The sequence below is a fragment of the Sarcophilus harrisii genome, chromosome 5 (genome assembly GCF_902635505.1).
Source record: "Sarcophilus harrisii chromosome 5, mSarHar1.11, whole genome shotgun sequence".
NCBI classification, from domain to species: domain Eukaryota; kingdom Metazoa; phylum Chordata; class Mammalia; order Dasyuromorphia; family Dasyuridae; genus Sarcophilus; species Sarcophilus harrisii.
Genome location: NC_045430.1, coordinates 72,824,976 through 72,852,349, shown reverse-complemented (window position 1 = coordinate 72,852,349; position 27,374 = coordinate 72,824,976). Strand labels below are relative to the sequence as shown.

General features: G+C 35.9%; 1 protein-coding gene across 6 annotated transcripts in view; it reads right to left on the bottom strand.

The window, feature by feature from the left end:
- Positions 1–27,374, bottom strand: part of GRIP1 (glutamate receptor interacting protein 1) — a 773,529-nt gene that overhangs the window by 53,639 nt on the left and 692,516 nt on the right. For all 6 annotated transcript variants that reach the window (XM_031938371.1, XM_031938365.1, XM_031938368.1 and 3 more), the window contains 2 exons: positions 19,351–19,420; positions 17,409–17,554 (listed from right to left, as the gene is read on the bottom strand). In XM_031938371.1, coding sequence (XP_031794231.1) covers positions 17,409–17,554; positions 19,351–19,420 — 216 coding nt within the window. The remainder of the gene's footprint in view (positions 1–17,408; positions 17,555–19,350; positions 19,421–27,374) is intronic.

The following is a 27,374-nucleotide window of genomic DNA, read 5'->3' as shown; positions in this document are numbered from 1 at the left end:
ATATTTGTGAATATCATATTATAGTTTGTGAATATAAGCATATAAGCATATATCCATATACACCCCCACATATTTATATCCTCAAATAACTATACACACATTTATCCTTATGCACAAATATATTTGTACATAAATATATGTAGATGTAGAAGCTCTAATGGACAGTATCTTCAAAAGACATCATTTCAGGTAAAACTTCCATTTAACTCTCCCAGGGAGAGCTCAGGCCTTTGATTCCAGAAAACAGACAACGGGCAAGGTGGTCAGTACCAATGAATCAATGTCTTAGAGAAACTGAATTTCTGTGAAATAAATCTATGAATAATCCATCTGACTAGTTTCAGGAAGAAGATATAAAGAGGCACATGAACATCAGTAATCTATGGTATGAGGAAGGTAGGTTTCCCTTGTTACATTGTAGCCTTGTTTCCCTTGTTTCCCTTGATACAATGTAGACTACTGAAAGGCAGGGCCTGTTCTAGTTAGACTTCTGCATCCCCAGCACCTAGTAGAGCCTGGCCCACAAGAGGTCTTTAGTAATTGCTTGTCACTGATTGGTTCAGGAGCCGGCCTTCCCCTGTGAAGAAATGATCAGAGCCCTGATCAGTTCTTCTGGCTAAGCCCTTGAGAGCTCATCTCCTGATGTAATTCAGCCTAGTACAAATACCAGGTGAATGGGACAGCTCAGAAGCTGAGGGGAAAAATAGGCTAAGAGTGTTTATAGGTATGTGTTTTTGAAACATGATAATAGCTCCAGTTGCATAATACTTTATAGTTTATAAAGCATTTTCTTCACAACAACCCTTTGAGATAAACAGGGCAAGTGTTACTATTATTATCATTCTATAGATGAGGAAATTGTGGTTCAGAGAGAATCAAATTGAATGACTTATAGTAAATGTTAGGCTGGACCTGAAATTCAATCTTCCAACTCAACACCCTGCGGTTTTCACACCACCATAATGTACTGCCTAGAGATGAGAAAAATGGATGGATATTTTCAGGAGTCACTTAAATACATCAGAGCATCAATGCTGCTGCTAAATCAAAAAAGGTGAACCTGACCTAGCATTATGCAATGGAAAGAGGACTGAATTTGCAGTCAAAGACTAGGGGCCAAGTCCTTACCTTTCCAATTTTTACCACAAGTAGGTCACTACATTGCTCTGAGCTTTACAGACTCAGTGACCACTAAGCTCCATTTTAGCTCTAAATCTATGATCCTATGGTTAGATCAAGGCTACTCCAATACAGTCCCAGATATTTCCTAGTTATGTGATCCTGGGCTCACTTTACCCTGTTTACCTCAGTTTCCTCTTCTGTAAAATGAGCTAGATAAGGAAAGGGCAAACCACTTCAATATCTTTGCCAAGAAAACCCCACATGTGTCATGAAGAGTTGGACACAACTGAGACAATTGTACAATAACAACAAGAATGCTAGATCATTACAATTTCATTCAAAATAATTTTTAAAACATAATAATCATATGAAAGGCAATTAGGTTTCTCAGGGGATAGAGTGTTGTGTCTGATTTCCCAAGTTCAGATCTGACCTCAGACACTTAGCCCTGTGTGCTTCATTTGTTTCCTCCTTTGTAAAATGAGCTGGAGAAAGAAAAGGCAAATTATTCCAGTATCTTTGACAACAGAATCTCAAATGGAGGCATAAAGAGTTGAACACGTCTGAAAAACAACTTAATAGCAATAATAAAAGTCACATTATTAATGAGAGATCAGTGGTTTGAGTAACCATCTCTACTCCTCACATATTGGAAATCCATTCTCAGGTATGGCTATTGAAATACATGACAACATTGTATGATTATTTCTGATTAATCCCTTTCTGAAACAGCATCTCCACTATTGAGCACTATTAGTAAGCACAGAAAGTCTATAATTGAAAACTTTCTGGATATTTGGACTGAACAGATAAGAAAAGGAGACATGAATAAAATTTTATCGCTTTCATGTAAAAGGTATAATGACAGGACCAATTTCATGACAATTTAGAAATTTAAGTGTTTTCTTTGCAAAAATATTTCAAAAGCATGCCCAGATTTCTTTATTTCTTCCTGAGTACATGGCTTCTGAATGGTTAAATGAACACTTTAATTCTCTAGCAAAAGATACAATGAAATAGCCTGCTGTCTCCTTTAACAGCATATTTAGTTTTCAAGGTTGGCCTGTATCAAAGACACCATTAACGTGTTCCTGTTTTTAGAATGGGCAGCTGTTCCGTTAGGATACAAAGCCTTAAAATAAGGAGGAGAGAAAAACTGACATTAACAGTTCAATTATCAGCAAGCTCAGTGAAGGATTACTGTGAATACAGCCAGAAGTGGTCTGCAGAGGAATGTTTGTAGACAGAGGGACAAACCCATCTTGTGTCCTATTTAGCAGACACTTGATCAACTTCTGGCTGCACATTCAGAGCCCTCAAGGACTTTTTGTTTTCCATCTTTTCTACTTGCTCTAAGTTCCTGTAATTACTAGGTATAATACCAAGAGAATTAGAGTTTACATCCTATTCCAAACTTCCAGGAGCTCATGTACAATGAATCCATCACAGTAAAGCAGTGCAGTATAACAGAGAGAGGGTCAGCCTCTGATATATATTAACTATATGACCACAACCAAGTCAGCATCCCAGGCAAGCTTCCATGATGAAAACTTACAGATAACTTCTAATTTGCATTAATGAATGGAGTTTCAGATGAGTTACTAATTTGAATTGATGGAAGTAGTTTTTCACTTAGAAAATTCCACACGCAATGAATCATGGGCCCAAACCAAAAACAAAACAAAACAAAACAAAACAAAAACAAAAACCCACCTCTTAAATTCAGGGGAAAAAAACCATATTATCCAGCATAAATTGATGTCTTTACTCTTCAAAAGCTACCATTGATGATCAACAAAAGTTACCTTCAGTCTATTGCTAACACCACTAATACTAAGTATTTCTAACATTGGGTTATAGGTATATAAAATATAAAATAATATAAAATATAAAAAAATATATAAAATAACATATTTATATATGTTTACAAATCAAACATTTTCTGATAACAAATCATAATTCTGTAACCCCCAATTCAGTTACTAAGCCCTGTATAAGATTGTGAACCACAGTTTAAGAAGCTAGGTTATACATGATCTCATGTGCCCAACACTGTGGTCCAGTGCACATATTGCAAAGCCCCTTGGTTGGGGGTCATTGTTCAGTCAGCATCCCATAAAAGATTGCCAATGTACCTTTATATCATAAAAAGCATCACAATATCAGAGATTTAGTTAGAAAAGATCTTAGTGGTTACCCAGTCCAAACCTCTCAATTTAAACATGAGGTAAGTGAGGTTCAGTGCTGTTCAGTATTATAAAGACAGGTAGTGTCCTGAAAGCAACAAACATGAGCTTGGACAGGCTTCAGGAGAGAGTGGAGGACAGAAGAGTCTGGCATTCTGTGGTCCATAAGGACTGGAAGAGCTGGACATAACTGAACAACAATAAAAGTAGCAGAGACAGTATTTAGACCCATGACTTTCTGACTCCAGATCTGATGCTCCATCTATTAAACTCAGCTGTCTGTCTCTGTGATATACAACAGGGAAAGCTTCTACCCACTGGGATTCTTCTAGGCAGCCCACAGAATCTGAAAATTCTTAGGCTGGAAGAGTCTCATATTGAGTCTGACTCATGTTGGAAAAAGAATACCCACTAACACACGGTGGCTAAATGGTCTTTTGGACTTTTCTGGAAGAATCCATCATTTTTCAATGCACCAATTCACCTTCTGGACTGAAGTTTTCCTGACTTTTAGCCTAAAATTACTTCTTTGAAATTCAACTCCTTCACTCCTCCATTGTGTCTATTCCCTGCCAAAGAGAATAAGTCTGATATTTCATACACATGACTGTCCTTCAAATATGAAAGCCCTCACTAGATTCTACTACTCTTTTAAGCTATTATTCCATGTCTCCTCTCTTTTTCAAACTCTTTAAAAATTATCTACATTCAGTGCCTCCACTTCCTCTTCTCTCTTTTCTAAAACCTCTAAAATTTGGCTCTGACCTTATCATTCAACTGAAATTGCTCTCTCCTAAGCTACTAATGGGCTCTTAACTGTCAGGATTAATGGCCTTTTCTTAGTACTGAGATTGATCCTTTTTAATCTTTCAGCATTTGTCTTTCTCTCCCCCCTACCTCTCTTCTTCTTCTTCTTCTTCTCTCTTTCATCCTCCTCCTCTTTCTTTTTCTCTTCTTCCTCCTTCTCCTCCTCTTCCTCCTCTCTCTCTGTCTCTCTCTTCCCCCTCCTTTCTTGCCCCTCTCTTTTTTCCCTCCCTTTTCCCCCTTATTCTTCCTATTCTTCTTTCCCTTCATCTTCTCCCCACTTCTTCCTCCTCTGTTTTTGTGACACTATTCTTTCTTAGTTCTCTCTTGATCCTTTTCAGTCTCCTTTGCTGACTATACATATAAATATCTGTACATATACCCCATTATCTTTGTTCTGGGCTCTCTTTTTTTCTATCTTTTCTCACTTGGTGGTCTCATCAGCTTCCACAGGTGCAATAATTATGAATATATAGATGCATTTATACACATATGCATTTATATTTACACAGATATGTATAGATATATACAACATACATGTATACACATATGCTATAATGATACATACACATATTCTTAGTCTGTTTCTTGCATTCCAATCAAGTTAAGAGTTATGTGGACTTAAACTAAAATAGTAAGGATGCTGACCAAAAAAAGAGAAGATTGGAGGAAATGAGGAGAAAAGAGTTGAGGATGACACACTAAGTTGTGGACTTTGGTGACTGCAAAGATGGATATACCAGTTAAGGGCAATAATGGGAAGTTCAGAGGAGGAATGAGTGTAAGATGATGAGTTGTTTTGAACACATTAAATTTCAGATGCTTAACAGACATCCAGTTCAAAATGCCCAGGGGCAGTTGGTGACAGTTTATATGGATGGGGAGAAGAGAGAATCTTGGAGCAGAAAGATAAGTAAAGAGGTTCTTGCAACAGTTTGGAAAGGTGGGATCAATGTCAGAATATTCCAATATTGTATATTTGGTACAACACTATATTTTGAACCATTTTCTACATGTGACCTTGGGTGAGACATATCATCTGCTCAGGCAAGTTCATTATGAAGACCTAAACTTAGTTTATTGTCTCTGTGGGTGGAGAAAAAGGAAAAGATGCAAGAGATATTGTGGAGGAAAAACGAAGATAGCAGAAACATAATAAATGCTTGTTGACTAAACACTATCCCATTTCACCTGAGTCTTCACTTATCCAGACTAAACATTACCAGTTTCTTCATTCTCAGTTGGTATGAGGGCTCTTTACCATTCTGGTTGCTTATCAATGTTCTTTGTCAAAATTCCTAAAACTGACCACAATACTCAGGATACAGATTATGGAGGAATACACTGGGTCTCCTCTCCTTATGTCTGGAAGCTCTCTCTCTCTCTTTCAATGGAACCCATGACCACACGAATTCTTTTGGCCACCATATCACACTGTTGACTCATACTGAGCTTGTAATCCATTAAAATCCCTAGATATTTTCAGATAAAATACAATTTATGGTGTGTTGGAGAATGCACTGAATTTGGAGCCAGGAAGCTGGAGGTTTTAATTCAGCATCAAATACTTTTTGTTTAATTGTTTCAGTCATGTCTGACTTTTTGCAACCCGTTTTTGGGAAATTTTCTTGGCAAGAATACTTGAGTGGTTTGCCATTTCCTTCTCCAGATTATTTTACAGACGAGGAAACTAAAGCAAATACCTGTCCAGGTTATAATAGTAGTAAGTATCTGAGGCCAGATTTGAAATCATGAAGATGAGTTTTCCTGATTCCAGAGCCAATTCTTTATCCACTGTGTCACTTAGGTGCTTCAAAACACTTATTGGCTCTAAGTAAATCACTTATCCTCTCCTCACCTCTAAAATAAAGATTATATAAAAGGATCTATTTTTACAAGATTATTGTAAGAATCATATAAGATAATATATGAAGTACTCTGCATATCATAAAACACTGCATTAATATGTTATATTTTTTTTCTTGTTCTCATTTTAAAAATGCAGTTTAGATAGAAATGGTCTTAGAACACATCACTATTCTACTATTATTCTTTTACACTTGATATCTTCAGGATTACTGCATAGGTGGATAATATACCTGGGGTGTTTTTTGTTTGTTTGTTTATTTTTGTAAATGACTAAAAGTACTGGAAGTATATGTTCATTTCCTGTAGGTTCACAGAAAGTGTTCTGGAGATGATAATAGACAGGATATTGGAAGTACATATGTACTGTACTTCCTCCTGTTTCCACATGGCTGTTAAGTCTCTACATTTTAAAGTCTTTTACTATATTTAGCTTGGAGATTATGAATATTTTATATGATTACTACTATTAAAATTATGTTCTTCAGTTTTTATGGTTCAGTGTTATGTCTAGGATTTTAAACAACAGATTAGTCTGTGATAATAGTCCAGTTCTGTCAAAGTTAATTGGTTAATGGTCCAGAATATTTTGAAGTCTATATTTATAGTGTGGAGATTCATCATCTGTCAGTCCATGAAAGATAGCTGGCATTTTCCATATAATTGTAGCCACCAGGTTATGTCTTGCTCAGTAATTGGTAGCTACTAAATTTTTTAAGCCTGCAAAGATGGACTGCTTAGCTGTTATAGTTTCCTTGCATAATCATCATAGATCAATAAATTTCGGCTCCTTAAAGATAACCTAATCATGATTCTTGGCAGCAATGACTTGGTCCTGAATTGCCACCAGAGATCCTTCTTTCCATAAACAAATCTGTATGACAGTCATTTGTTCATTATATATTTACCGACACATTGTTGGTTGAATTTATTTATTATGAATTTATTCAGCTCATGGCAAGTCTTTGGATTCCATTCTTGGGTCTTAAGTCATTCCAGAGGCTCCATGTGGAAGCAAATCACTTTTAATTAGTTCTAGCAAATCTGATGATATATACCGATGGTCAACTTATACCAATGATCACTAAAGTGATGTCTACTGGTTCTAAAAGGATTTCTGTACATTTTAATCTGTTTCTCATGTGCTCTGAGTAGTCTAAAAATTGTCTTCCTCCTTAATGATGAGAAAGTGTTAATCTTTCCATAGCTGCCTTAGGATAATGGACCCTTGACTTGTTAATATCTTACAGATTTTTGTTAAAATATTTTCCAAATCTGTTAGGTTTGGAAATACTTTATGGTTCTGAAAGTATTTTAAGGCCAATACATTGGTGTTAATTGTTTTAAAGTGTTTTTCCCTAGAAGCTTTATTTTCACTATGATATTTTGCCATGGCTTTTTCCAGGATAGCTTTATGCTATTTTTCTTGGAAGAGACCAAGGTATTTAAAAGTATCATTTATCATCATTCAATTTGAAATCTGAATTCAAGCCTGAACCCTTCAGTATCTCTTTTTACTTGGCATGCATTAAGAACTTTATGCTTATTGAGTTCAAACGGCATCCCTTGAAAAAAGTTCCATTAAATCATGTTCAGGATCCAAGAACTTGTTGTTTTTAATTTGATAATTGTGTTTCATTATAATACAGAAATTTCTTAAACCTGGTGTGTGTGTGTGTGTGTGTGTGTGTGTGTGTGTGTGTGTGTGTGTGTTCTGGACCTTGTGGATTGTTACTCAGAAGAATGATTTTAATTTTAATATTTTTAAGTGCACAAAATAAAATATATGGAATTACAAATGTTGTTTATAGCAGCTTTTTCAGTAGTGGCAAAGAATTGGAAATTGGAAATTGAATGAATGTCTATCAAAACTATTGTGCAATAAGAAATAATGAACAGGATGCTCTCCAAAAAATTTTAAAAGACTTACATGAACTGATGCAAAGTGAAATGAGTAGAACCAGTAGAATATTGTAAGTTAGGCAGTAAGACCGAATATTTGCATCTAAGAATATCTAATGGTTAAGGTGCTTAAAATGTCTCCCCCAAATATTCTATGTTTTATATCAATTGTTCTAGACATCATAGACTTGATGACAAGCTCTTACTGTTCTTATCTATCACTTACTAAAATCCTGCTAGTTGTTATCTACAGACCCCAAGTTCTTTTCCTTCTTTCCTCAATGAGTTCAGTACTTGGCTCACTATTTTTTCTCTCCTCCTCAACTCTTGCCCTAATATTAAGGGGCTTTAATTTATATATTGACTTTCCTTCAAACACCCTAACCAATAAGTTCCTCAGTCTACTCATTTCTCATGAGTTATTCTTCCACCCTACTTCAACAACACACAAAGATGGTCATGTTCTTGATCTTGCCATTGCCTCCAAATATACAATGTCCATGTTCAAGAATTCAGAAATCCACTTACCTGGTCATAATCTATTGGCTTTTCAACTCTCCCTTTGCCTTCCCTTACAAAAGCCTACTCTTTATGTGTACTGTGACCTCTAATCCCCGGGCCTCCCAATTATCTCCCAAGCCATTTGTCCTATAATAACTATTCTCTTCTCTTTTCTCCATCTTGATCTGTTGATGAACCAATTCAGCTCTACCTTGTCCCTTTCTCCTCAATCCCTACCCTCCTTATATCTTCAATTACATCCAGCCTTATATCATTCCCTTTATTCATCACCTATGCTCGCTGAAGAAAAATGGGCAAAAACATGCAACCATTCTGACCAAGTCCCCTCAAATTTAGATCACACCATCTCAACTGGACCTTGATTACTGCTACGTAATTTTGGACTATACTTCCCTTATTGATTCACTTTCCCTATCTCCACTAAGTTCTTCCAAACCTTTTCACTTCTAGTCAAAACTTCCAAGATTCCCCTTCTACCCTCCCTCTAAGATGAAAACCTTACTTTTTTGTACAGAAAAAAATTGAGATGGCTTGCCATGAGCACTCTCTTCTTCCTTCTTCCTAACATCTTATCACTCAGTTGCCATCCGCTGTGATCTTCTTTGCTCCTGTCTCAAATGATGAAGTGCCTTGTTTCTTATCAAGGCTAACTCCTTTTGTGATCTCATTCCATCCTATCTCTTCTTGTCTGTTAATCTCACTTTCACTTATTTTCAATCTTTCTTTCTTTACTGACATTACTTATGGCATGTTTGTAGGCAGTCTCACCTATGTCTCCCCTATTGTGAAATAAACCTCACATGCTCTTTTGGGAGTCAGTCTGGTTTCCTCACTACCTCTCACTCCCCTATATTCAAGCTTTTGCGAAGGTCTATTGATTTTATCTTTGAATACACCCCCTTCTCTCCTCTGATACTGCTATCTTCATGGTGCAAATCTTCATCATCCCACATCTGGTTTATCCAACAGCCTGCTGGACAATCTACCTGCCTCGAGCCTCTCCACTCCAATCCATTCTTCACTAAATCACTGAAATACTTTTCCTAAAGAACAGGTCTAATCATGTCACCCCCCCCCCCCAGACTCAACAAACTCTAGTTGCTTCCTATTACCTCCATACGAAATGCTCTCTTTTAGTGTTCTCTAGAGTGTTCTTTTTAGTGTTCAAGGCCCCTTATAACCTAGATTCTCCTGCCTTTCTAGTCTTTTTATACCTTTATAATCTCTAATATACACTCTTTCATCCAGGGATACTTCTGGCTGTTTCATGAACAAGATATTCTAACTCTCAATTCAGGGCATTCTCTCTGGCTATTTTTTTTTGTTATTATAGATTTTTATTGACAAAACATATGCATGGGTAGTTTTTCAACATTGACTCTTGCAAAACCTTCTGTTTCAACTTTTCTCTTCCTTCCCTCTGCCCCCTCCCCTAGATGGCAGGTAGTCCAATAATGTTAAGTATGTTAAAGTATATATTAAATCCAATATATGTATACATATCTATACAGTTATCTTGCTGCTCAAGAAAGATCAGATGTAGAAAGACGGTTAAAACAAAACCTGAGAAGGAAAACAAAAATGCAAGCAAACAATAACAGAAAGAGTGGAAATGCTATGTTGTAGTCCACACTCATTTTCCATAGTTCTCTCTCTCTGGGTGTAGCTCATTCTCTTCATTACTGAACAATTGGAATTGTTTTAGATTCATCTCATTGTTGAAGAGAGCCACATTCTGGCTATTCTTCATACCTAGATCTCTCTCCTTGTTCTACTGTGGCTTCCTTTAAGTCCTAACCAAAATCCCCTCTTTTACTACAAGTCTTCTCTAACAAGTCTTAATTCCAGTGCCTTCCCTCTACTAATTATTTCCTGTTTTTCCTGTATACAACTAGTTTTGTACATATTTTTTACCTGTTGTCTCCCACATTAAATTATAAGCTCCTTGAAAGCAAGAACTCTTCTGATCTTTTTTGTATCACCAGTGCCTGGTACACAGTAAGTGCTTAATAAATATTGATCAATTGTCTTGGAGGACACAGTGACAGAGCTGATGATAAGACCTAGAAGATCTTTACTTTACCAGAATGATTGACATTCAGATCATCCAAGTGTTGTGACCAGACAATACTATCACAGACCTGGAATTTGTTCTTTGAACTGTTCTGATAGTGTCCAAGGTAGCTTTAGTTGTGCTTCCAGATCCATCTGCCTACTTGAGTTTCAGCCCAACTGGCATCCTTATGGACCCTCAGTTTTAGATATAGACAAGAACTGCCATTTGGAATTTAATAGCTCTATTATTTCCAAAATGTAAACACTCACAGGTATCCCACCATTGTAGCCCATGAGGAGAAGGGAGCTATTGTGGGGTTCAGTGAGAAATGCAACTTTTTGAGATAAATAAATGCTATGTCAACAGAGAGCTCTCGTGTAAAACTAAGCAGATGCTAATGATATTATAAAAAGCATTTATGTCACAGCAGAAGGTTTGCAACTATTAGTGAAAGGCATGAAAGGAGGCCAGTCTACTTGCTTATATGATTCCACTCTAGTTAAGAAAATTAATGGCACCATGAAACAGATGTAAAATGGCAGCATTACTTATCTGTGATGTTATTTTCAGGATACTTGAGTGCTGCCTATTTAGCAAAATGAAAACTCTGGCTGGGATCCATTATGGCAGCTGCTTTTTTGATCAAATAGGGATACTAGGATTTTGGGGAATAAGGGCAGAAACTCATGGGTCATCCAAAGTTCATGGGGGCCAGCCTGAGTAAATGAGCTATTCAGAGAAATAGCTTAAAGATTGAATCTCACAAGTTTAACTTTCTTTTATTGTCATATGGGCATTACACTTTGATATGTCAGAATAATATATGGTGTTATGGTGTTTCTATGCCAATGCTGATTTTTTTTTTTAAAATGAATTCAATTTTGCTTTATATGAAAATGGATCATTTATATTCCCCCAAGTCAGTAAGTATATTTATTTCTCTATGAGATCAAGTGAAAGAAACACAGAGGCATAGGTTATTCCAGTGAGGAGTTAGTTTTTTACATTGTTAAACCATGTCTTCCTCCACAGTCTGCTTCATATTTAGGAGCTAATGATATGATATTCTGGATAGTTTAAACTCGGTCTTATTAAAAAAACTGAAAAAAACGACTCACATTGAAGTCTCTGGCTCAATAACTAGTAAACAAATCTTTAGAATCACAGCCCTATAGATAATGACTTCATTGAATGCTAAGGACATTCATTAGTTACATAAGCCTCTATTTGGAAGCATATAAAGATAATTCGTCTTTAAATTAACAAAAGGCAGTCTAAAAGAATGTCAGTGCGCTGTTGGATACTTTGTGAAAGTTAAGCATTAATAGACATAAAAAGCAGTGTATCTACTAAAGGAAAGAAGATATAAATTAAGGGAATGGCTATCAGTTTGATCTAAATAAATGCATAATTCTAAAATGTTGCTTAGAAGCATGTTGCTATGGAGCATTTATAACATATTTGAGCATATGGATCCTGAGTCAGGAAATTCAACCAAAGACCAACCAAAGATGGCAGAATAATGGCAAACTAGAAATTAGGATAAATGCTCTATTCTAAAACCAATTGCTTTTCACCATTGAAATAAATAGGAAAATGAATAAACCTTCACAGTTAGAGCAAGAATCAAAGATCACCTGTGGCCCAGTTTTTAAAATTGTGGTTCATTGTAACTGAATGTGGGGGTCGTGAAATTATGATTTGTTAGTGTTTGATTTATAAATCTATTTTATATGCCGATATACATGAGGTAAGGTAAAAATTTCTCTGGTGAGAAAGTTTAAAAAATAGATTGAAGGCCCCTTTAAAATACAGCAGTCATAATAAAACATCATTGTTAATAACTGTGGAACTGAGAGACAACAGAATGAACTTGAGGACAGGGACTATTTCATTTCTCTCTCCAATGTCAAGAATTAGGGCCTTGAATCTGTCATATTCAATTGAATTCATTGTGTGTCATGAAGAGACTCCAAAGACAAGGCATCAGACCTGAGACTTTATCAATGTTCAAAAAAGAGTTCCATTACCACCTTGAGTAAAGTAAATGGAAAAGAAATGAGAGAAGTGTCACTGGACAAAATACTTACATCTCGAAGCCAAAATCTGTTAAACCTAACAGCAACACATGCTACCCAATGAACAAAGGTATACCGGATAGCTATAAATTGTCTAGCTGTGACTGATTAAATAAAGAATTGGAAGCCTCCCCCTGTAGCACATACAATCTACAATTACTGTCAGAAATATTTCAAAGTTTGGGCAAAATATATCCACAGAGATTTATAGTTATAAATGATGCTTTGAGACTCAAGTCCTACATGAGATTTCATAACAGAAGATGGCAACATTTCCTTAAGGTGTCTCATATTAGCCATACAAAGAATTATCAGTCAATTTCAGATCTGTCTCCCCATGTTTTGGAAATCAGTGATTATTGCAAGAATTAGTCAATACTTTCCTATCTGTCATATCTTGACAGGAAAATAAAATATATGCAAGAAAATCATTTTAGGTTTTAAAAGGGGAAAAATTATCTACCTACATTAGTAGTTCATAGAGTTTTGGGGATCTTAGAAATGTAGCCATTTTTTCCTGCTTATTTTTAAGGTTCATTATTAATCAAGAAATTTTGTGAACCACTCTTTCTTGATAGAAGAGAGAACACTGTCATCTCCTATCAATTTGTATATGGATGACCAGAACACAAGTACTAAACAATGACACTTAAAAAGAAGTCTGTAACAGTATATAGTTCAGAGGAATATGGTTTGCACTAGTATATCCTTAAAATAACTTCAGGGAAGATGAGGACTTTAGTCAATGCATCTTAATGGGATGAAGATTACGTAACAGAAACCTGACAAATATTAACTAAATTGAGCAGTGGTTTCCAAATTAGCTACACAAAAGATTTTTTTTTTAATCACAAAAAATTACCAAGGAGTGTTGTGACATTGCTATGTCTCATCCTGATCAGAACTCAAATTATCAATAGCTGGATTTATTAATACATGAAGGACCTATATATGGACCCTTGTCCTCATCCCAACCTGTCTGTAACTAAGTCTTAGGAGTTTCCTGAGGCTCAGAGAGATAAGTAACACGCTTATATAGTTACACAGCTAGTAAATATCAGAATTCATCAACAAGTAGGTAAAATTTGTCTTTGTGCCCGCTTTTTCTGGGTCCTTTTCTTTCACTGGGGCATTGGGGCAGCTAGATGGTACAGTGGATAGAGTGCAGGCCATGGAGTAGGAGAACTTGAGTTCAAATCCTGCTTCAGACATTTAATATTTACTAGCTGTGTGACTGTGGATAAGGTGCTTAACCCCAATTGCCCAAACAAGCAAAAGCAAAAAAAACAAAAAAAAACCCAAACAAACAGCTCACTTCCACATCTTTGGGTACCAGGTTCTGTTACCTACTCAGTTTCTCCTGCACTAATCTTATCAAAATCCTTCAGACTAAGTTGTAAGAAGTTTTATATGTCACTCCTCTCAGCAAGTTTTATATGTGAAGGCAGAATTCACAGAGGGAGAAATGTAGAATAAAGGAAAAAATATTAACTTTGGGATTTCTTACATCAGTTTTTCTATTCTCTTGAAATCACACCATGGATACCAAATGCCTACCGTTTAGGTAGCTTCTGTATGAGGGGTCTAGGTCTGCATTCTCATATTCATTTATGAATTTTGTTTTGGCCCTACCTTCTGATAAATTTACAAGTATTACAGTATGTCCATTTATATTCCAAAACATTACCCACACAGAACTGTCTCTAAATTTGTTTTTTAGGGAATAGGATTATTGAAAAATATGAAGAAGTGATGAATAAAAAGGCAGACACACACCAGAAAATGTGAATCTGTTTCTGTCCAAATGCTTGGTGGCTGCTTCTGAAGCTCTTGCCAACTTGTCTGCATGCCCTGGCTTTGAACATTGGAATATCCCCAGCCACGTGCAAAATCTATACTTATCTTTTAACTTGAAAAATAAGGCAGCTGAGGTCTGTTTCAGGTTGGCAGTTGATACAGCAAAATGTTTCCCAAAAGGCAGAGAATTATCTGATAGAGGGTTCTTTTCACAAATAAATCCAAAATAGAAAAAAAAAAAAAACCCAAAACCAAAACCCCAGCAGTGGCTGAGTTTGAAGGATGCAGCTATAAACACAGATGAAACTAATAAGGGATGGCATGAAGTTTAAAGCTGAAATGGTCAATTATCAATACCTATAAGATACATCCTGAAGGACAAAGTTCTTGGCAAGGAGCTGTTGATTTTCAAAAAATCCTAAAATCTGTCAGGGCAGCAAGACAAGGATTTGCTGTAAAAGTGACAAGCAGAAAGGAGCAAAGTATTGATGTGGGCAACAGAGTAGCCTGTACCTGAAACCCATGGAAACTAGTGATACAAAAATGTTACGGGGGACTTAGCTCTTTTCAACAAGGAGGTGATTCAGGAAAATTCCAATAGACTTGTGATGGAGAAAGCCATCTGCATACAGAGGATTATGGGGATTGAATGTGGATCACAACATGGTATTTTCATCTTATTATTGTTTGCTTGCTTGTTTTTTTCCTTCTCATTTTTCCCTTTTTGATCTGATTTTTCTTGTGCAGAATGATGAATGTGGAAATATATATAAAAGAATTATACATGTTTAGCCTACATTGGATTACTTGCTTTTATGGAAGGGAAGGAGGTGAACATGGGAGGGAGAGAGAAAAATGTGGAACACAAGATTTTGCAAGGGTGAATGTTTAAAACTATCTTGGCGTGTATTTTGAAAAACAAAAAGCTATTATTATTTTTAAAATCCCAATGGATAGCATAAAATCATGGAGGAGTCAAAAGGCTACTAGCATATGGCACTTGGCAGGAGCAAAGACCACCATTGCTGGTAGTGTGGAGCATAAGCCAATGAAGAGTGTATTCGGCCAAAATTAGAAATAATAACAAGGAAGAAAAGAGAGAACAGAAGGATTTGGTGGAACTGAATCATACATTGTTTCATCTTAGGCTTCACTGGATCTTATTACCAGAGTATATGTAATTTTTAGATTATGTGGATGGAAATGCTGAATACTTTTCTTATTGCTGTTTGTAAATTTTAGGCAAGTCTGATTCTTGATGACCCCATTTGGGATTTTCTTGGCAAAGATAATGGTTTGCCATTTCCTTATCCAGCTCATTTTACAGATGAAGAAACTCAGGTAAACAGGTTAAGTGACTTATCCACACAGCTAGTAAGTATCTGAGGCCATATTTGAACTCAGAAAGATAGTCTGGACCAACTCTGTGCACTATGGCACCATTTAGCTGCCCCATTAGAAGGGGCCATTAATAGAAAAGAATATGGACTATTCCTGAGTTAACATACTCATCATTTCAGGCAGGGTAAGACCTTCTTTCTCTAAGGAGATAAGTTGTGATGTGGGCACATATGGGTGAAGAGAGTGTCCACACTTACTAATCATAGATCTTTGGTTATTAATGAATTCATCTGTTGATGGTTTGGGATTTGATCAGAATGAGACATACCAATATTCCCAACATTTTCTGTTACTTTTTATGAAACTTTTAAAAACCAAAAACCTTTTGTGTTACTACAGAGGAAAATGTTCAATTCCTATGGTTTCTTCCTTCTTGAAAGTTTCTTTTATTTCTGAGCCATATCATGGTAGAGCTATGTAGAAGGTCTTTAGTATTCAGGACACATTCTATGATATAATGGAAAGAATTAGAATTTCAAATGTTGGAATAGGACCTGAGTTCAAATGTTGACTCTGCAGTTACTAACGGTGTGAACTTGGGTAAATCACATAATCTCTCTGGGCCTCAGATTTTTCAAAATAAGAGTATAATACAAAAACTATGATCTCCTGAAGCTCTAAATCTTTGTTATATTGGGCTGAATACTTTGATTTCTTATGGGCATTTTAAGGAAGAAAGAATTAAGAGAATGTGATAGATTGCCAGAAGTTATACTATTTTTATAGATGAAAGTATTATTAGATAGGGAGCCCTCCTTCTCTACTCTACTCACAATTTCTTAATCAAAGACTACTTGTGTAGGGGAAGACTTCACGTTACTTGTGATCTGTGGAAATATAAGCTGCCAAAAGTGCAATATTACATGATCCCAAATAAAGATAAGTAGCCCTGTTTTGAAGACAGAACTGTAAAAACTCTGCTAGAAAAAGCAAATATTGAAACTAAGTGAATTAAAGGATTGAAAGAGGCTCTAAAGATCATCTTATCTGATCTTTTCACTTTACAGATGAGGAATCTACCACTAAATGGTGGTAATGAAGTGATTTATCTGAGGTTATGTAACTATGCTTGAGCAGAGCTGAGAGCTTGGATCCCCAGCTCCTTCCATATTTCCTCAATGGAATCCTCAATGGATTTCTGGATGTAGTACTACATCCAGAAATCTCAAAGAATGAGGTAGTTGGCTAAAGAAGAACAGGACATATTTTAGAATAAAGCCCCTGCTTGGGGTCAACTACAATAGAGTGCTGGACATGGAATTAAGAAAACTCATCTTCCTGAGTCCAAATCTAGCCTCAGACACTTACTAGTTATGTGGCTCTGGGCAAGTTATTTAACCCTATTTGCCTCATTTTTATCATCTGTAAAATGAGTTGAAGAAGGAAATGGCAAACCACTCCTGTACCTTTGCCAAAAAAAACCCAAAAGGGGTCATGAAGAATCGAACATGAATAAAGAATGACTTAACAACAAAACCCATTAGCTTATTTTGCTACATATATGTATAATTGAGAGAATGCCCATTTTAAGAATCTGTATCACAACCCTAACACACTAAATTGGCTGAAGCAGCCTGATTCATGCCAGCTACCATCTGAGGCAAGACTGAAAGTCTTATGAAGCTGGAGATCAAGCTTACAAAAATCAACTGTAATTCAGTTTATGATCAGTACCAGAATTATCTTCATCTTTACGGATTTTGAGCTTCACAAGATCTTCACACTGCTGGAGAATCTGAACAGCATCTTCCATGGAGCAGTTGTCTAGTCGGATGTTATCGATGGCCAGAAGTTTGTCCCCAAGTTCCAGGGTCCCGGTTCTGTTGAAGAAATGCCATCACATGAAAAACTGGTACCACTTAAGGCTGCTCAAAATATCATTAAATAATAATGCAAATTTTGAATGAAAAATAATTCTTCAATTAAAAATGTATTTTTTTACAATTATCTTTTGGGTTTTTTGACTTTGTGATTTTGGTATGAAAGTTATGACATTTAGCTATCAGGTATTAAAAATATTAAATTTATTACTCCTTTAATTAAATGGGGAACTTATTGATTTAGGCACTGAACATATTGTACTCAGGGGAAGTTCTCAAATGTCATTTTCTGAAGTCATTTTCCTTGTTTCTTTTCAGTCAATTGAATATTCCTTTTTAAAGTATTTTCCTTCTATTATGTATTGAAGTGATTAATGTACCTGCTAATTTACATGTTCTCTCTTTCCTCTTTCCCAACCCCCTAGGTTTGTAAGCACTTGAAATCAACTATTTTCATGTTTTTGCCTTCCTTTTGTATTCACAGTGTTTAAAGCAGTGCTTGGTATATGATAAGAACTTAATCAGTGCTTGCTGATTGATTCATTCATTGATAGTCCTTCTACTGTCGAAAGAACTAAAGGAGCTGTTTTCTGCATTGGACAAAGCAGCTCATTTTGCAGCTTTATTTCCTTATATGGTATCTCTGTCAATCCCCAGGTAAAGGAGGAATAATTGAGGAAAATGAAATATAGAAGTGATGATTAATAGCTTTACTAGTAATTTGTTTTGTTTTGTTTTGTTTTTTGTATTTTTTGGTTTGGAGGAAATTAAGGTTAGGTGACTTGCCTGGGGCTGGGGTCACAGTTACTAAGTGTTTGAAGGCAGATTTGAATTCAAGTCCTCTTGACTTCAAAATCAGGGCTCTATCCCAAAGCTTCTTATATCCCCCATATGGGGTCATGTAACTGAATGTGGTAGTAGGAAAAAATTTGGCAACAGTAAAAGGTATGAAACATCCTGCCAAGATTGAATTCTTTATGTAAAAATAAATAAGCAATCCATCTCATTAATATGTAAATTTGCTTCCATCTTTAATAAATGGTAACATATAACAGAATTGTTTTAAAATCAATTTCTTTATGAAAGCTGGGGCCATGTAAAAATTTCTTAGGTGAAAAGGAGTTGCATATGGAAAAAAAGTTTAAGAAACCCTGTTCTATCCTCTGCACCATCCAGCTACCCCTTTACTAAGAATTGGTGGCTAGAAAGTCTTTGTTATTTCCAACTATACTCAAAGAGTCACATGTATTTCTGAGATGGAGTGATAAGGGGTCAGACCATGTGTTCCGGGGCTTATGGAAGGCAGAACAAGAGTTAATTAGGGGTTGGAAATAGCTAATGTTCCAAGCCTGAGATAAGCATTTTAGGGAGCCTTTTTTTTTTTCTCTGAATGCAAAAGCTACCCCTGACTTGGCTCTGCTTCCTAGCTGAGACACTTTGTGCTTAGAACACAGGTTTTGGAATCTATCGTTGGGTCTCGCCCCAAGTTTGGTGGGTCTCTGTGCCAACCAGAGCTTATCTAAAAGGTTTTGTCTGCCTAAGCTAGAAAGGAAAGAGTCTAGCATGAGACAATTATCATGGGAAGAATCCAGCTCATCTTTAGATCATAGAAGGTTGGGTGAAAAGTGACCAAAGAGAATATATGTAGCTTGGGAAACATTTATGAACAACTCCTTGATTGATGATGCTATTCACAGAGATCAAATTAGTGATAAAACAGAGGTCCAATTGGCTGTCATAAGCATGGTGAGGCTAGACTAGCCAATTAGATGAAAGAAGATTGTCCATTGTCTCACCTGTGAGCCACACTGCCTCTCTTGATATCTGAAATAACTAAGGGATCTCCTGGTTTTCTACTCGCCGGTGCTATCAAGAGAAAGACAAAAAAAAAAAATTAGTGACATTTTAAATTGATTTTATTCACAAAACTATATTCCTTTGGCTATTTAAAAAAAAAGTATTGTTTAGTTGGCAGTACAACTATAAATCCTAATTAGAACTATAGTAATAAAACTTTTAACATGGCCTAATAAGTAAATATTTAGTTCCAATGACTGCAATATTTTATCCTCACTTAGTTATATTTGTACACACAGTGGTCTTATCATCATCATCATTCAGAGTTACAAAGAAAGCTATTTAGTCTCATTTATAATGGTTGAGTTTCAGTATTCCATTGTTTGAGTCACTAAAATCACATCAATAACAACAGTAGTGATAATTTATATTTATATAGTGCCTCAAAGTGGCAAAAGTCTTTATATATGGTATTTCATTTGTATGCTGAATATCACAAGAATTACTTCCCCTAAATGTTATAAAATGAAGGAGCAATTAACTCTAGCTGATCAGGAAAAAGGGGAATGGGATCAAAGAAGTCTCCTAGGGGGGTATCACATTTGAAAGATGGGCAAAATTTAAACAGTTAGAGGTTGAGTGTTGGATGCCATATTCTAGGTGTAGGGATTATTTTTAATGAAACAGAGAAAAAAGGGAGATTTCAGCAAGACATTAATTGACATATCTTTGTGGTTTTGTACAACTCTGTTAATATTAGAAGAGCTAATATTTGTTGGTAGAGGGAGCAAACTAGGAGGTTCTTTATACCAGTGAAATTATATTATAGTTCCTATCTTTATTTCTCCTACTAAGTATATAAAACAAATCCCCACCATGGTAATGAGTTTGGAATTTAATTCCTCCCTGGAGTAGTTTTGCATAATTCTTTTATATGACCAAGTTTTCATGACTTTCATTCTACCATATTTCAACACTTCCTCTTTTTTTGGATATAGGACATGCTAATCAAAATATAACTTATATATCATGAGCAAACATGTTTTCTCAGAATCTGCCAATATGTTTATAAAACATTTTGTAAAGATATATAACTGCTGTATTACAATCAATAGCTTTTCAAAAAATAAAAATTACATTCTGTTGACCTGGCCTCTGATAAAAACCAAAAATGAAGGAAAGTCAGTAAGATCTTACTCTATGACCTTTATAAACAAGGGAAGCATCCCCAGAGATATTTTTAGAAGTTGATGCATTTATGAACATAAGCAAAACTGCCAGGGTTGCATCTTAGAAAGTGTGTGCTGAGTTCCCCTGGCAAATTACAGAGACCCCTTTGGCTCAGCACTGAAAGATTTGCCTTTTGAGAAAAGGAAACACGTTCCTCTTGGCCCTTCTTCAGAAGAGCTGCTGATTCAAAAGACTTTAGGAAGGGAGTAGCTTGGGTCTCTGTCTATGTCTTCCTTAAGTAGGGTAATTAATACCTGCTCCCAAATGCTCTGGGCACACTTTGAGTTCAAATAATCTGAAAAATGTCCATTGAATGCATATTGTATTTACAGCACTGTGCTATACAGCGTCATTCACCTGAAGAAGTTCATAGTTTCATCGGGTGAAGGGAGATAAGAGAAATGTACAATAACAATATAAGGTAGAGTTAATAAAATCCATAAATAATAAGTTATCATTTGTATAGCAAGGATTGCAAAGCACTTTACAAATAATATATCATTTTATTATCACAACAACCCTGAGAGATAGATTGTATTAATATCCTTGTTTTATCGAAGGGGAAACTGAGGCAAATAGTGACTTACTCAGGGCCACAAAATCAAGAAGTGTTCAAAGCCAAATTTGAACTCAGACCTTCCTGACCCCAGGATTGACACTCCCTCTTCTATACCACCAACTAAATACTAGGGGGAATTTAGAGGGAAATATGAAAAATCTAGCCTTTAGAGTCTCAGGGAAGATTTCATTAAAGAAATAGCTTCTGAAATGGAATATTAAAGATAGAGAGGAAGAGTGAATAAAAAACAGATTCAATTGGGTATAGAAATCTATCTTACTCTACAGGGAAATAGGAGGAAAAGGGGGAAAAAAGAAGGCGGAGGTGATGCTAATAATAGAAAGGAGCAGGGATTGGGGGAGACAGTAGTAGTTAGAAGCAAAACATTTTTAAAGAAGGATAGGGTGAAAGGGGAGAGAATAGAATAAACAGTAGGAAAATAGATGGAGGGAAATATAATTAGCAATCATAACTAAGGAAAAAAATTGAAGCAAGGACAGATGGGATTTAAACAGAAATTTGAAAGAAAGGCATTCAAGACAGGTTGCTGTTATTTACCCTTTCTCAAAGAAGGACATGATGGCAGGGAGAACAAAATCAGCAAAGGTGAGGAGGTGGGAATGTATATGATGTATTGTGGGTCAGTTTGGCTTAAACATTCAATAAAGGAACAATTTAATTCAATTTGCTAAATTTAAATTTGTAAAGGCAATTAGGTAATATAGTGGATAGAGAATATCAAGTTAGGAAGACTCACCTTCAATAATTCAAATGTGGCTTCAGATACTTGCTAGCTGTGTGACCCTTAAGTAATTTAACCCTGTTTGCCTCAGTTCCCTCACCTGAAAATGAACTGGAGAAGAAAACGGCAAACCACTCAAGTATCTCTGCCAAGAAAACGCCAAATTAAGCCATGAAGAGTCAGATATAACCAAACAACTAAATAACAAAAAATAATTTAAATTCACTAAATATTTGTTAAGCACTAGGAAGAAAGTGGTTGATAACATTCAGAAAATAGGTCGACAATATATTATGAGGTATCTTCAATGCCAGAGTAATGAATTTGAACTTTATCCTGTAAGCAAGGGGAAGATCATGGAATTTTTTGATCAAGGGAGCAGAATATGGTTTAACAAGATTAATCTGCTTTAGGATAAATTGGAACAGAAGAAACTATAAGCAAAGAAATAATGTAGAGCACTATTGTGGTAGTCTAGGCAAGAGTTAATAAGGTCCTGAACCAAGATGATGGCAGTGAGAATGGAAAAGGGAAGAGAAACTGAACAGAGAATTTTCTATATGGAGGAACCCCCTCCCCCAACAGAGATTACTGTGAAAACATAACTAAAAATGACTAACAGATAAGACAGAGCTTCTTGAGTTATTTTGAGATCAGATACTCAGTTTCCTTTAAGTCTAAAATGATTTCATTTTACTGGAAAGTAAATCTAATTTTTGTACAGTAACCCATGCCTCATATGGAGTCACAGAGGGAAGCTAAAGTGTAAAATGGGAGAAATGAGAATCAGTGACTAAAAACTGTTCAAAAGCCTACCCCATGAAATCTGTTATACCACATGTAGCAGTGCTATGGGCCAACAGATAGTGGGAAATTATTCATAACCTTTAGGTGATTTTTAATACTTTTATAGAAGAATTACAACAATAAGCCAAAGAGGAACTTTACAAGTTGTAGAGATTTTATTAGTTAATCTTAGTTTTATGTGCATAGCCTGGAAGGCCTTAATTTTTCATAGCTATTTCCTCATTTCCTTGACTTTGCCCTTTTTTCCTCAGTTGTCCAAAGCCATTCCTCTTTAGCTGAATGGTAGGGTGAATTCTTTTATTGTTTTGCAGTCATTTTCCAGTCATGTCCAGCTCTTTGTGATACAACTTGAAGTTTTCTTTGCAGAAATACTCATGTGCCAGTTCCTTCTCCAGCTCATTTTGCAGATGAGGAAACTGAGGCAAATAAGGTTAAGTAATTCTGGCAGGGTCACATAGCTGTTAAGTGTCTGAAGTTAGATTTGAATTCAAGAGGAGTCTTCCTGATTCCAGGTCTGGTACCACTGTGTCACCTAACTGCCCCGAGCTCTAGGTTCCTAACTAATGTGGATTCACATAATTTGATTAAACTCTTAAAGGTAAAATCTTGAAGACACTTCTTTACTCTATAATAATTTAACTCCTTATTCACACTTGTGCCATCTAGATTGGGCAAGGGCATGCCATGCTGGGCAGTCCTGAGCCAGTGTCTCCCACCATGCCATGCTGGTTGGTCATGTGTCAGTGTCTCCTACCAGTGCTCTCCCTCTTCACCTCAGTTATCTGGCTTCCTTCAAAACGCAATTCAAATTTCTCAGCTTCAAATCTTAAGCAGGAGGCTTTTTCTGATTCTCTTCCCCAAACAGCTGGTGTGTTCCCTCTAGGATTGTCTTCCACTTACACTGTGTATATTTTGTCTATAATTTTTTTATATGCTGTCTTCCCTCTTAGAATGTGAGCTCCTTGAGGGGAAGAATTGGATTTTTACCTTTTTTTATATCATCAGTGCATGTCATGAAGTGAGTGCTTAATAATTAATTGAAAATTGACTGAGTAATTGAATAACTCTCAAGACACTGGAGATCCCAGGTGGTGAAACAAATACTTTCCTTGCCTAGTCCAGATGAGTTTTTGTCCTGGATATTAGAAATGTAAGGAATTTACTGTTACCTTCCTTACCCTGGGCTAGGAGTTCTGAACCCTTGAGTCACTCAGTCAATAATCATCATTTATTGTTGTTGGTGATGGTGGTCCTTTATTTAGTAAGAGGACCAGTAACATCACGATGAGATAGGTGATGGGATTTGTGTATGGATTGGATACAAGTGAGGTAATGCTGTACAAAGTTAACAGCCTCATTGTCTCTTCCAGAATCATCAAAGTACACTGGCAAGACAAGAGTCAGGAGGACTGGTGATGGCCCAGTGGATGACCTTCAATGTCTGACCAAGCTCTAGGCACTCCTCAGAGACTGCTTGAATTACTTTCTTTAGAATAAATTGTTTTCATCCGACCATTCCACCAGGGGAAGTCTTCATGTGGTTGGGGGTAGATGTCCCCTTAGCTCACAGACAGGTTTAAGGTCTGTGTGTTTATAACCTGGTTTAGCCTGTCTGTCAAGACATTTTTATTGGGTTCTCGAAAACCTATGAAATTCATGATACATGAATGGAATTTCTGTTTTCCAAGATACATGGTTCAAGGACTGAAGAAATTATCTAAGCTTAAATTATGTTTCTTTGTTCATAGATTCTCTTATTCTCTATTCTCTTCTTCTCTTTCTCTTTTCCTTCCCTTCTGCTATCTCCAATAGAACAAAAGAAGCTCATCTTCATATTACATATCGGAATATTATGTTTTCTAGAAAAAAATCAACATATGACATAAAAATCATAGGTTTTGAGCTAGAATGAACCTTAGGAAACTGAATCCAGTCACTTCATTTTGTAGATGGTGAAACTAAAATCTAGAGAAGGGATGGGATGTAACTTGTTTAAAATTACCCAGGAGATGGAACGGCACAGCCAATCATTCACATTAAAGTCCTCTGACTGAAAATTTCAAGCCCTTTCTACTAAAATCAGTAAGGTTCTCTTGAACCTATGAAATTCATGATACTTGAATGAAGTTTCTATTTCTAAGGTAAATGATTCAAGGAGTTGAAGAAATTAAGTTATATAAGACCATTTAGCCTTAATTGGATTACACACACACACACACACACACACACACACACGCACACACACATACGCACACACACACACACACACACATCTATATATATCTCTTCCTCCTCCTTTTCCTTCTCTTTCTCATAAATGAAAAAAAAATGAATTTAGTTGTCTTCAGATGGAGTAGTGAGCATAGGTTTTGCTATAAAGTTAGTAAAAATGGTAACACTTTTCTTTCTGTTACTTCAAATATAAGGGAATTGGGATAGGGAAAGAATTATAAACTTATTTAGTTCTCATCAGCAAAAGTTTTATGATTATATCAAGAAATAACAAGAATCTTCAAGTTAGCCCTGCAAATAAGCCCCAAATAAGTAAAAGTAAAAGTCACATCTATAAATTTGTTAAAACAGAAAACATTACATCTTATCTTCCGTAATCAGGAACTGGGAGAATGGGTTCAACAAGAATATTATTCCTCTTTCTGTAGATCAGAACTCTCTCAGAAAGATATACTCACATAAGTCACAGAGTGCAGAAAGTTTGCAGAAAAAAAATATTACTAGGTGGTTTGATGCAGCTTTTAGTTTGTCACCAGAAAGAATCTATTTTCTTTTTTTCTTTTCAAATATCTTTTATACTAATACTTTTCATACATTTCATATTACATGTGAACTGCATTAATAGTTATTCTCTAATCTGGATTAGAGAATAACTATTAATGCAGTTAATGCAGTTAATATATATATATACATATATATATATATGCATGCATATACTTCCATTGGTCATTCCTTCCCTATATTTGCAGTGCACTTTAAAAAATTCATCTCCACCTATTTCAACCTTTTGAGAATCTATTTTCAACTTCCCTAAATAGTACAGGTTAGAGGCACAAAGAGATCTGAGTGAATTCAAAGGGACATGTGGAAGAAGGGGTAAAATTGGTATCTGATTAGAGAGATGATCAGTCAAACCAGAATGAGCTCTCTCAACATCCACCCTATTGGGCTATTTCATTTTCCTAAAAAAAATTTACATACACACAAAACACACAAAAACCCCACAATGTTACAATGAATCACTTCATATTATAGCAGTAACATCAATAAAAGGAATGTCTGATGCTAATGTGCTATAAACGCCTCATCTGGAACTTAAGAAAATTAGCCTAAAACTGCTCACCACGTTCAAAATCACAGTGAGTCATTTCCGAGTTAATTAGGTATGGCAGAGTGAGCAGTAAACCAAGTGTGAAATGCTTTAATGAGGTGTTTCTCAGAGACAAGAGCTTCCCTTCTGAAATATAGGAAAAGTTTTGGTAAGGGGAAAGAGTTAAATAAGTAAGACTGGGTACTCAGAGGACATGAAAACTTAATAAGAATGTTTGCTATACTTTTCTGTGGCCCCATTTCTGATAGAAACTCTAACACAATCTAGAATTTTCATTGCTTCCCCCTTGTGTCAAATTCACAAAACCCAATTGATTAGGAAATAGAAATTTTATTGAGTAACAAGAAAATCAAACAGCACAAATGCAGTCAGCCTTTCCCTATAGAGTTTAAAGATTTATAACATTATCACCAGGCTAACATCAAATAAAGGCTCATACAGGGGGTAGATATTCTGCACACTCATTATATATGCATTGGTTGATGTGTGTTCAATATCTGTCTGTGTTACGGCAATCTCCATCAGATGGTATACTCCTAGTGTTCAATAGTTGGAAAACATTGCATGCAGAACCATGCTCTGGGTAAGGATGAAAATGAACTCTTGTCAAGTTCAAGATCAAATTCTGATTCCTCGCTACCAGAATAGGAATGCTACTCAAGAGGAAACATGAATTTCTAGTGATGATAATTAATTGAAGGAGAGCCAAAACATGAAAACTGCCAAAGAGCCATTCATTTAGCAAATAAAGTTAGGATCTCTGCTATCTATCTTGCTACAGAAGGATACACTTCACTGTGATGCCCAGAATTCAACACTCGAAAAGATTCAAGATTTCATTAGTATATATGTAACTTGGACAAGAGAGAAAAATCATCCTTCCCATGGCTTAATAGGAGATACTTCAGGAATACTTGCTGTTCCCCTACTTCTTTTCCTGTGCCCACCTGCAATCATCACCTGGCAGGTGACCAGGTTTCTGGAGATAAGTCTCTGCACAATTAGCTAAGCCTGTATTTGGACAATAAACTGCTTATAGCTGGGCCCAAACTTGAAATGTTTCCATCCTGAGAGACCCTACCAGATATTGTGCTCCATTGACAAAGCCTTTGAGGTCCAGATTAATTTTCAACATTATAATGAAGCATTTAATAGAGATGGAATAGTAATAGTAATAATAATAATAGATCTTACTGTTGGTTAAAATAAAAGTGCATATTAAAAAGTTCCTAACAGTTTTAATTTATTTTTTCATTCATACCTCATTCTAGTCATTTGGAAATAGGGATATAATAAGATACCCTCCTCTCCCTCTCAACCCAGCAGAACACACTGGTCTCAG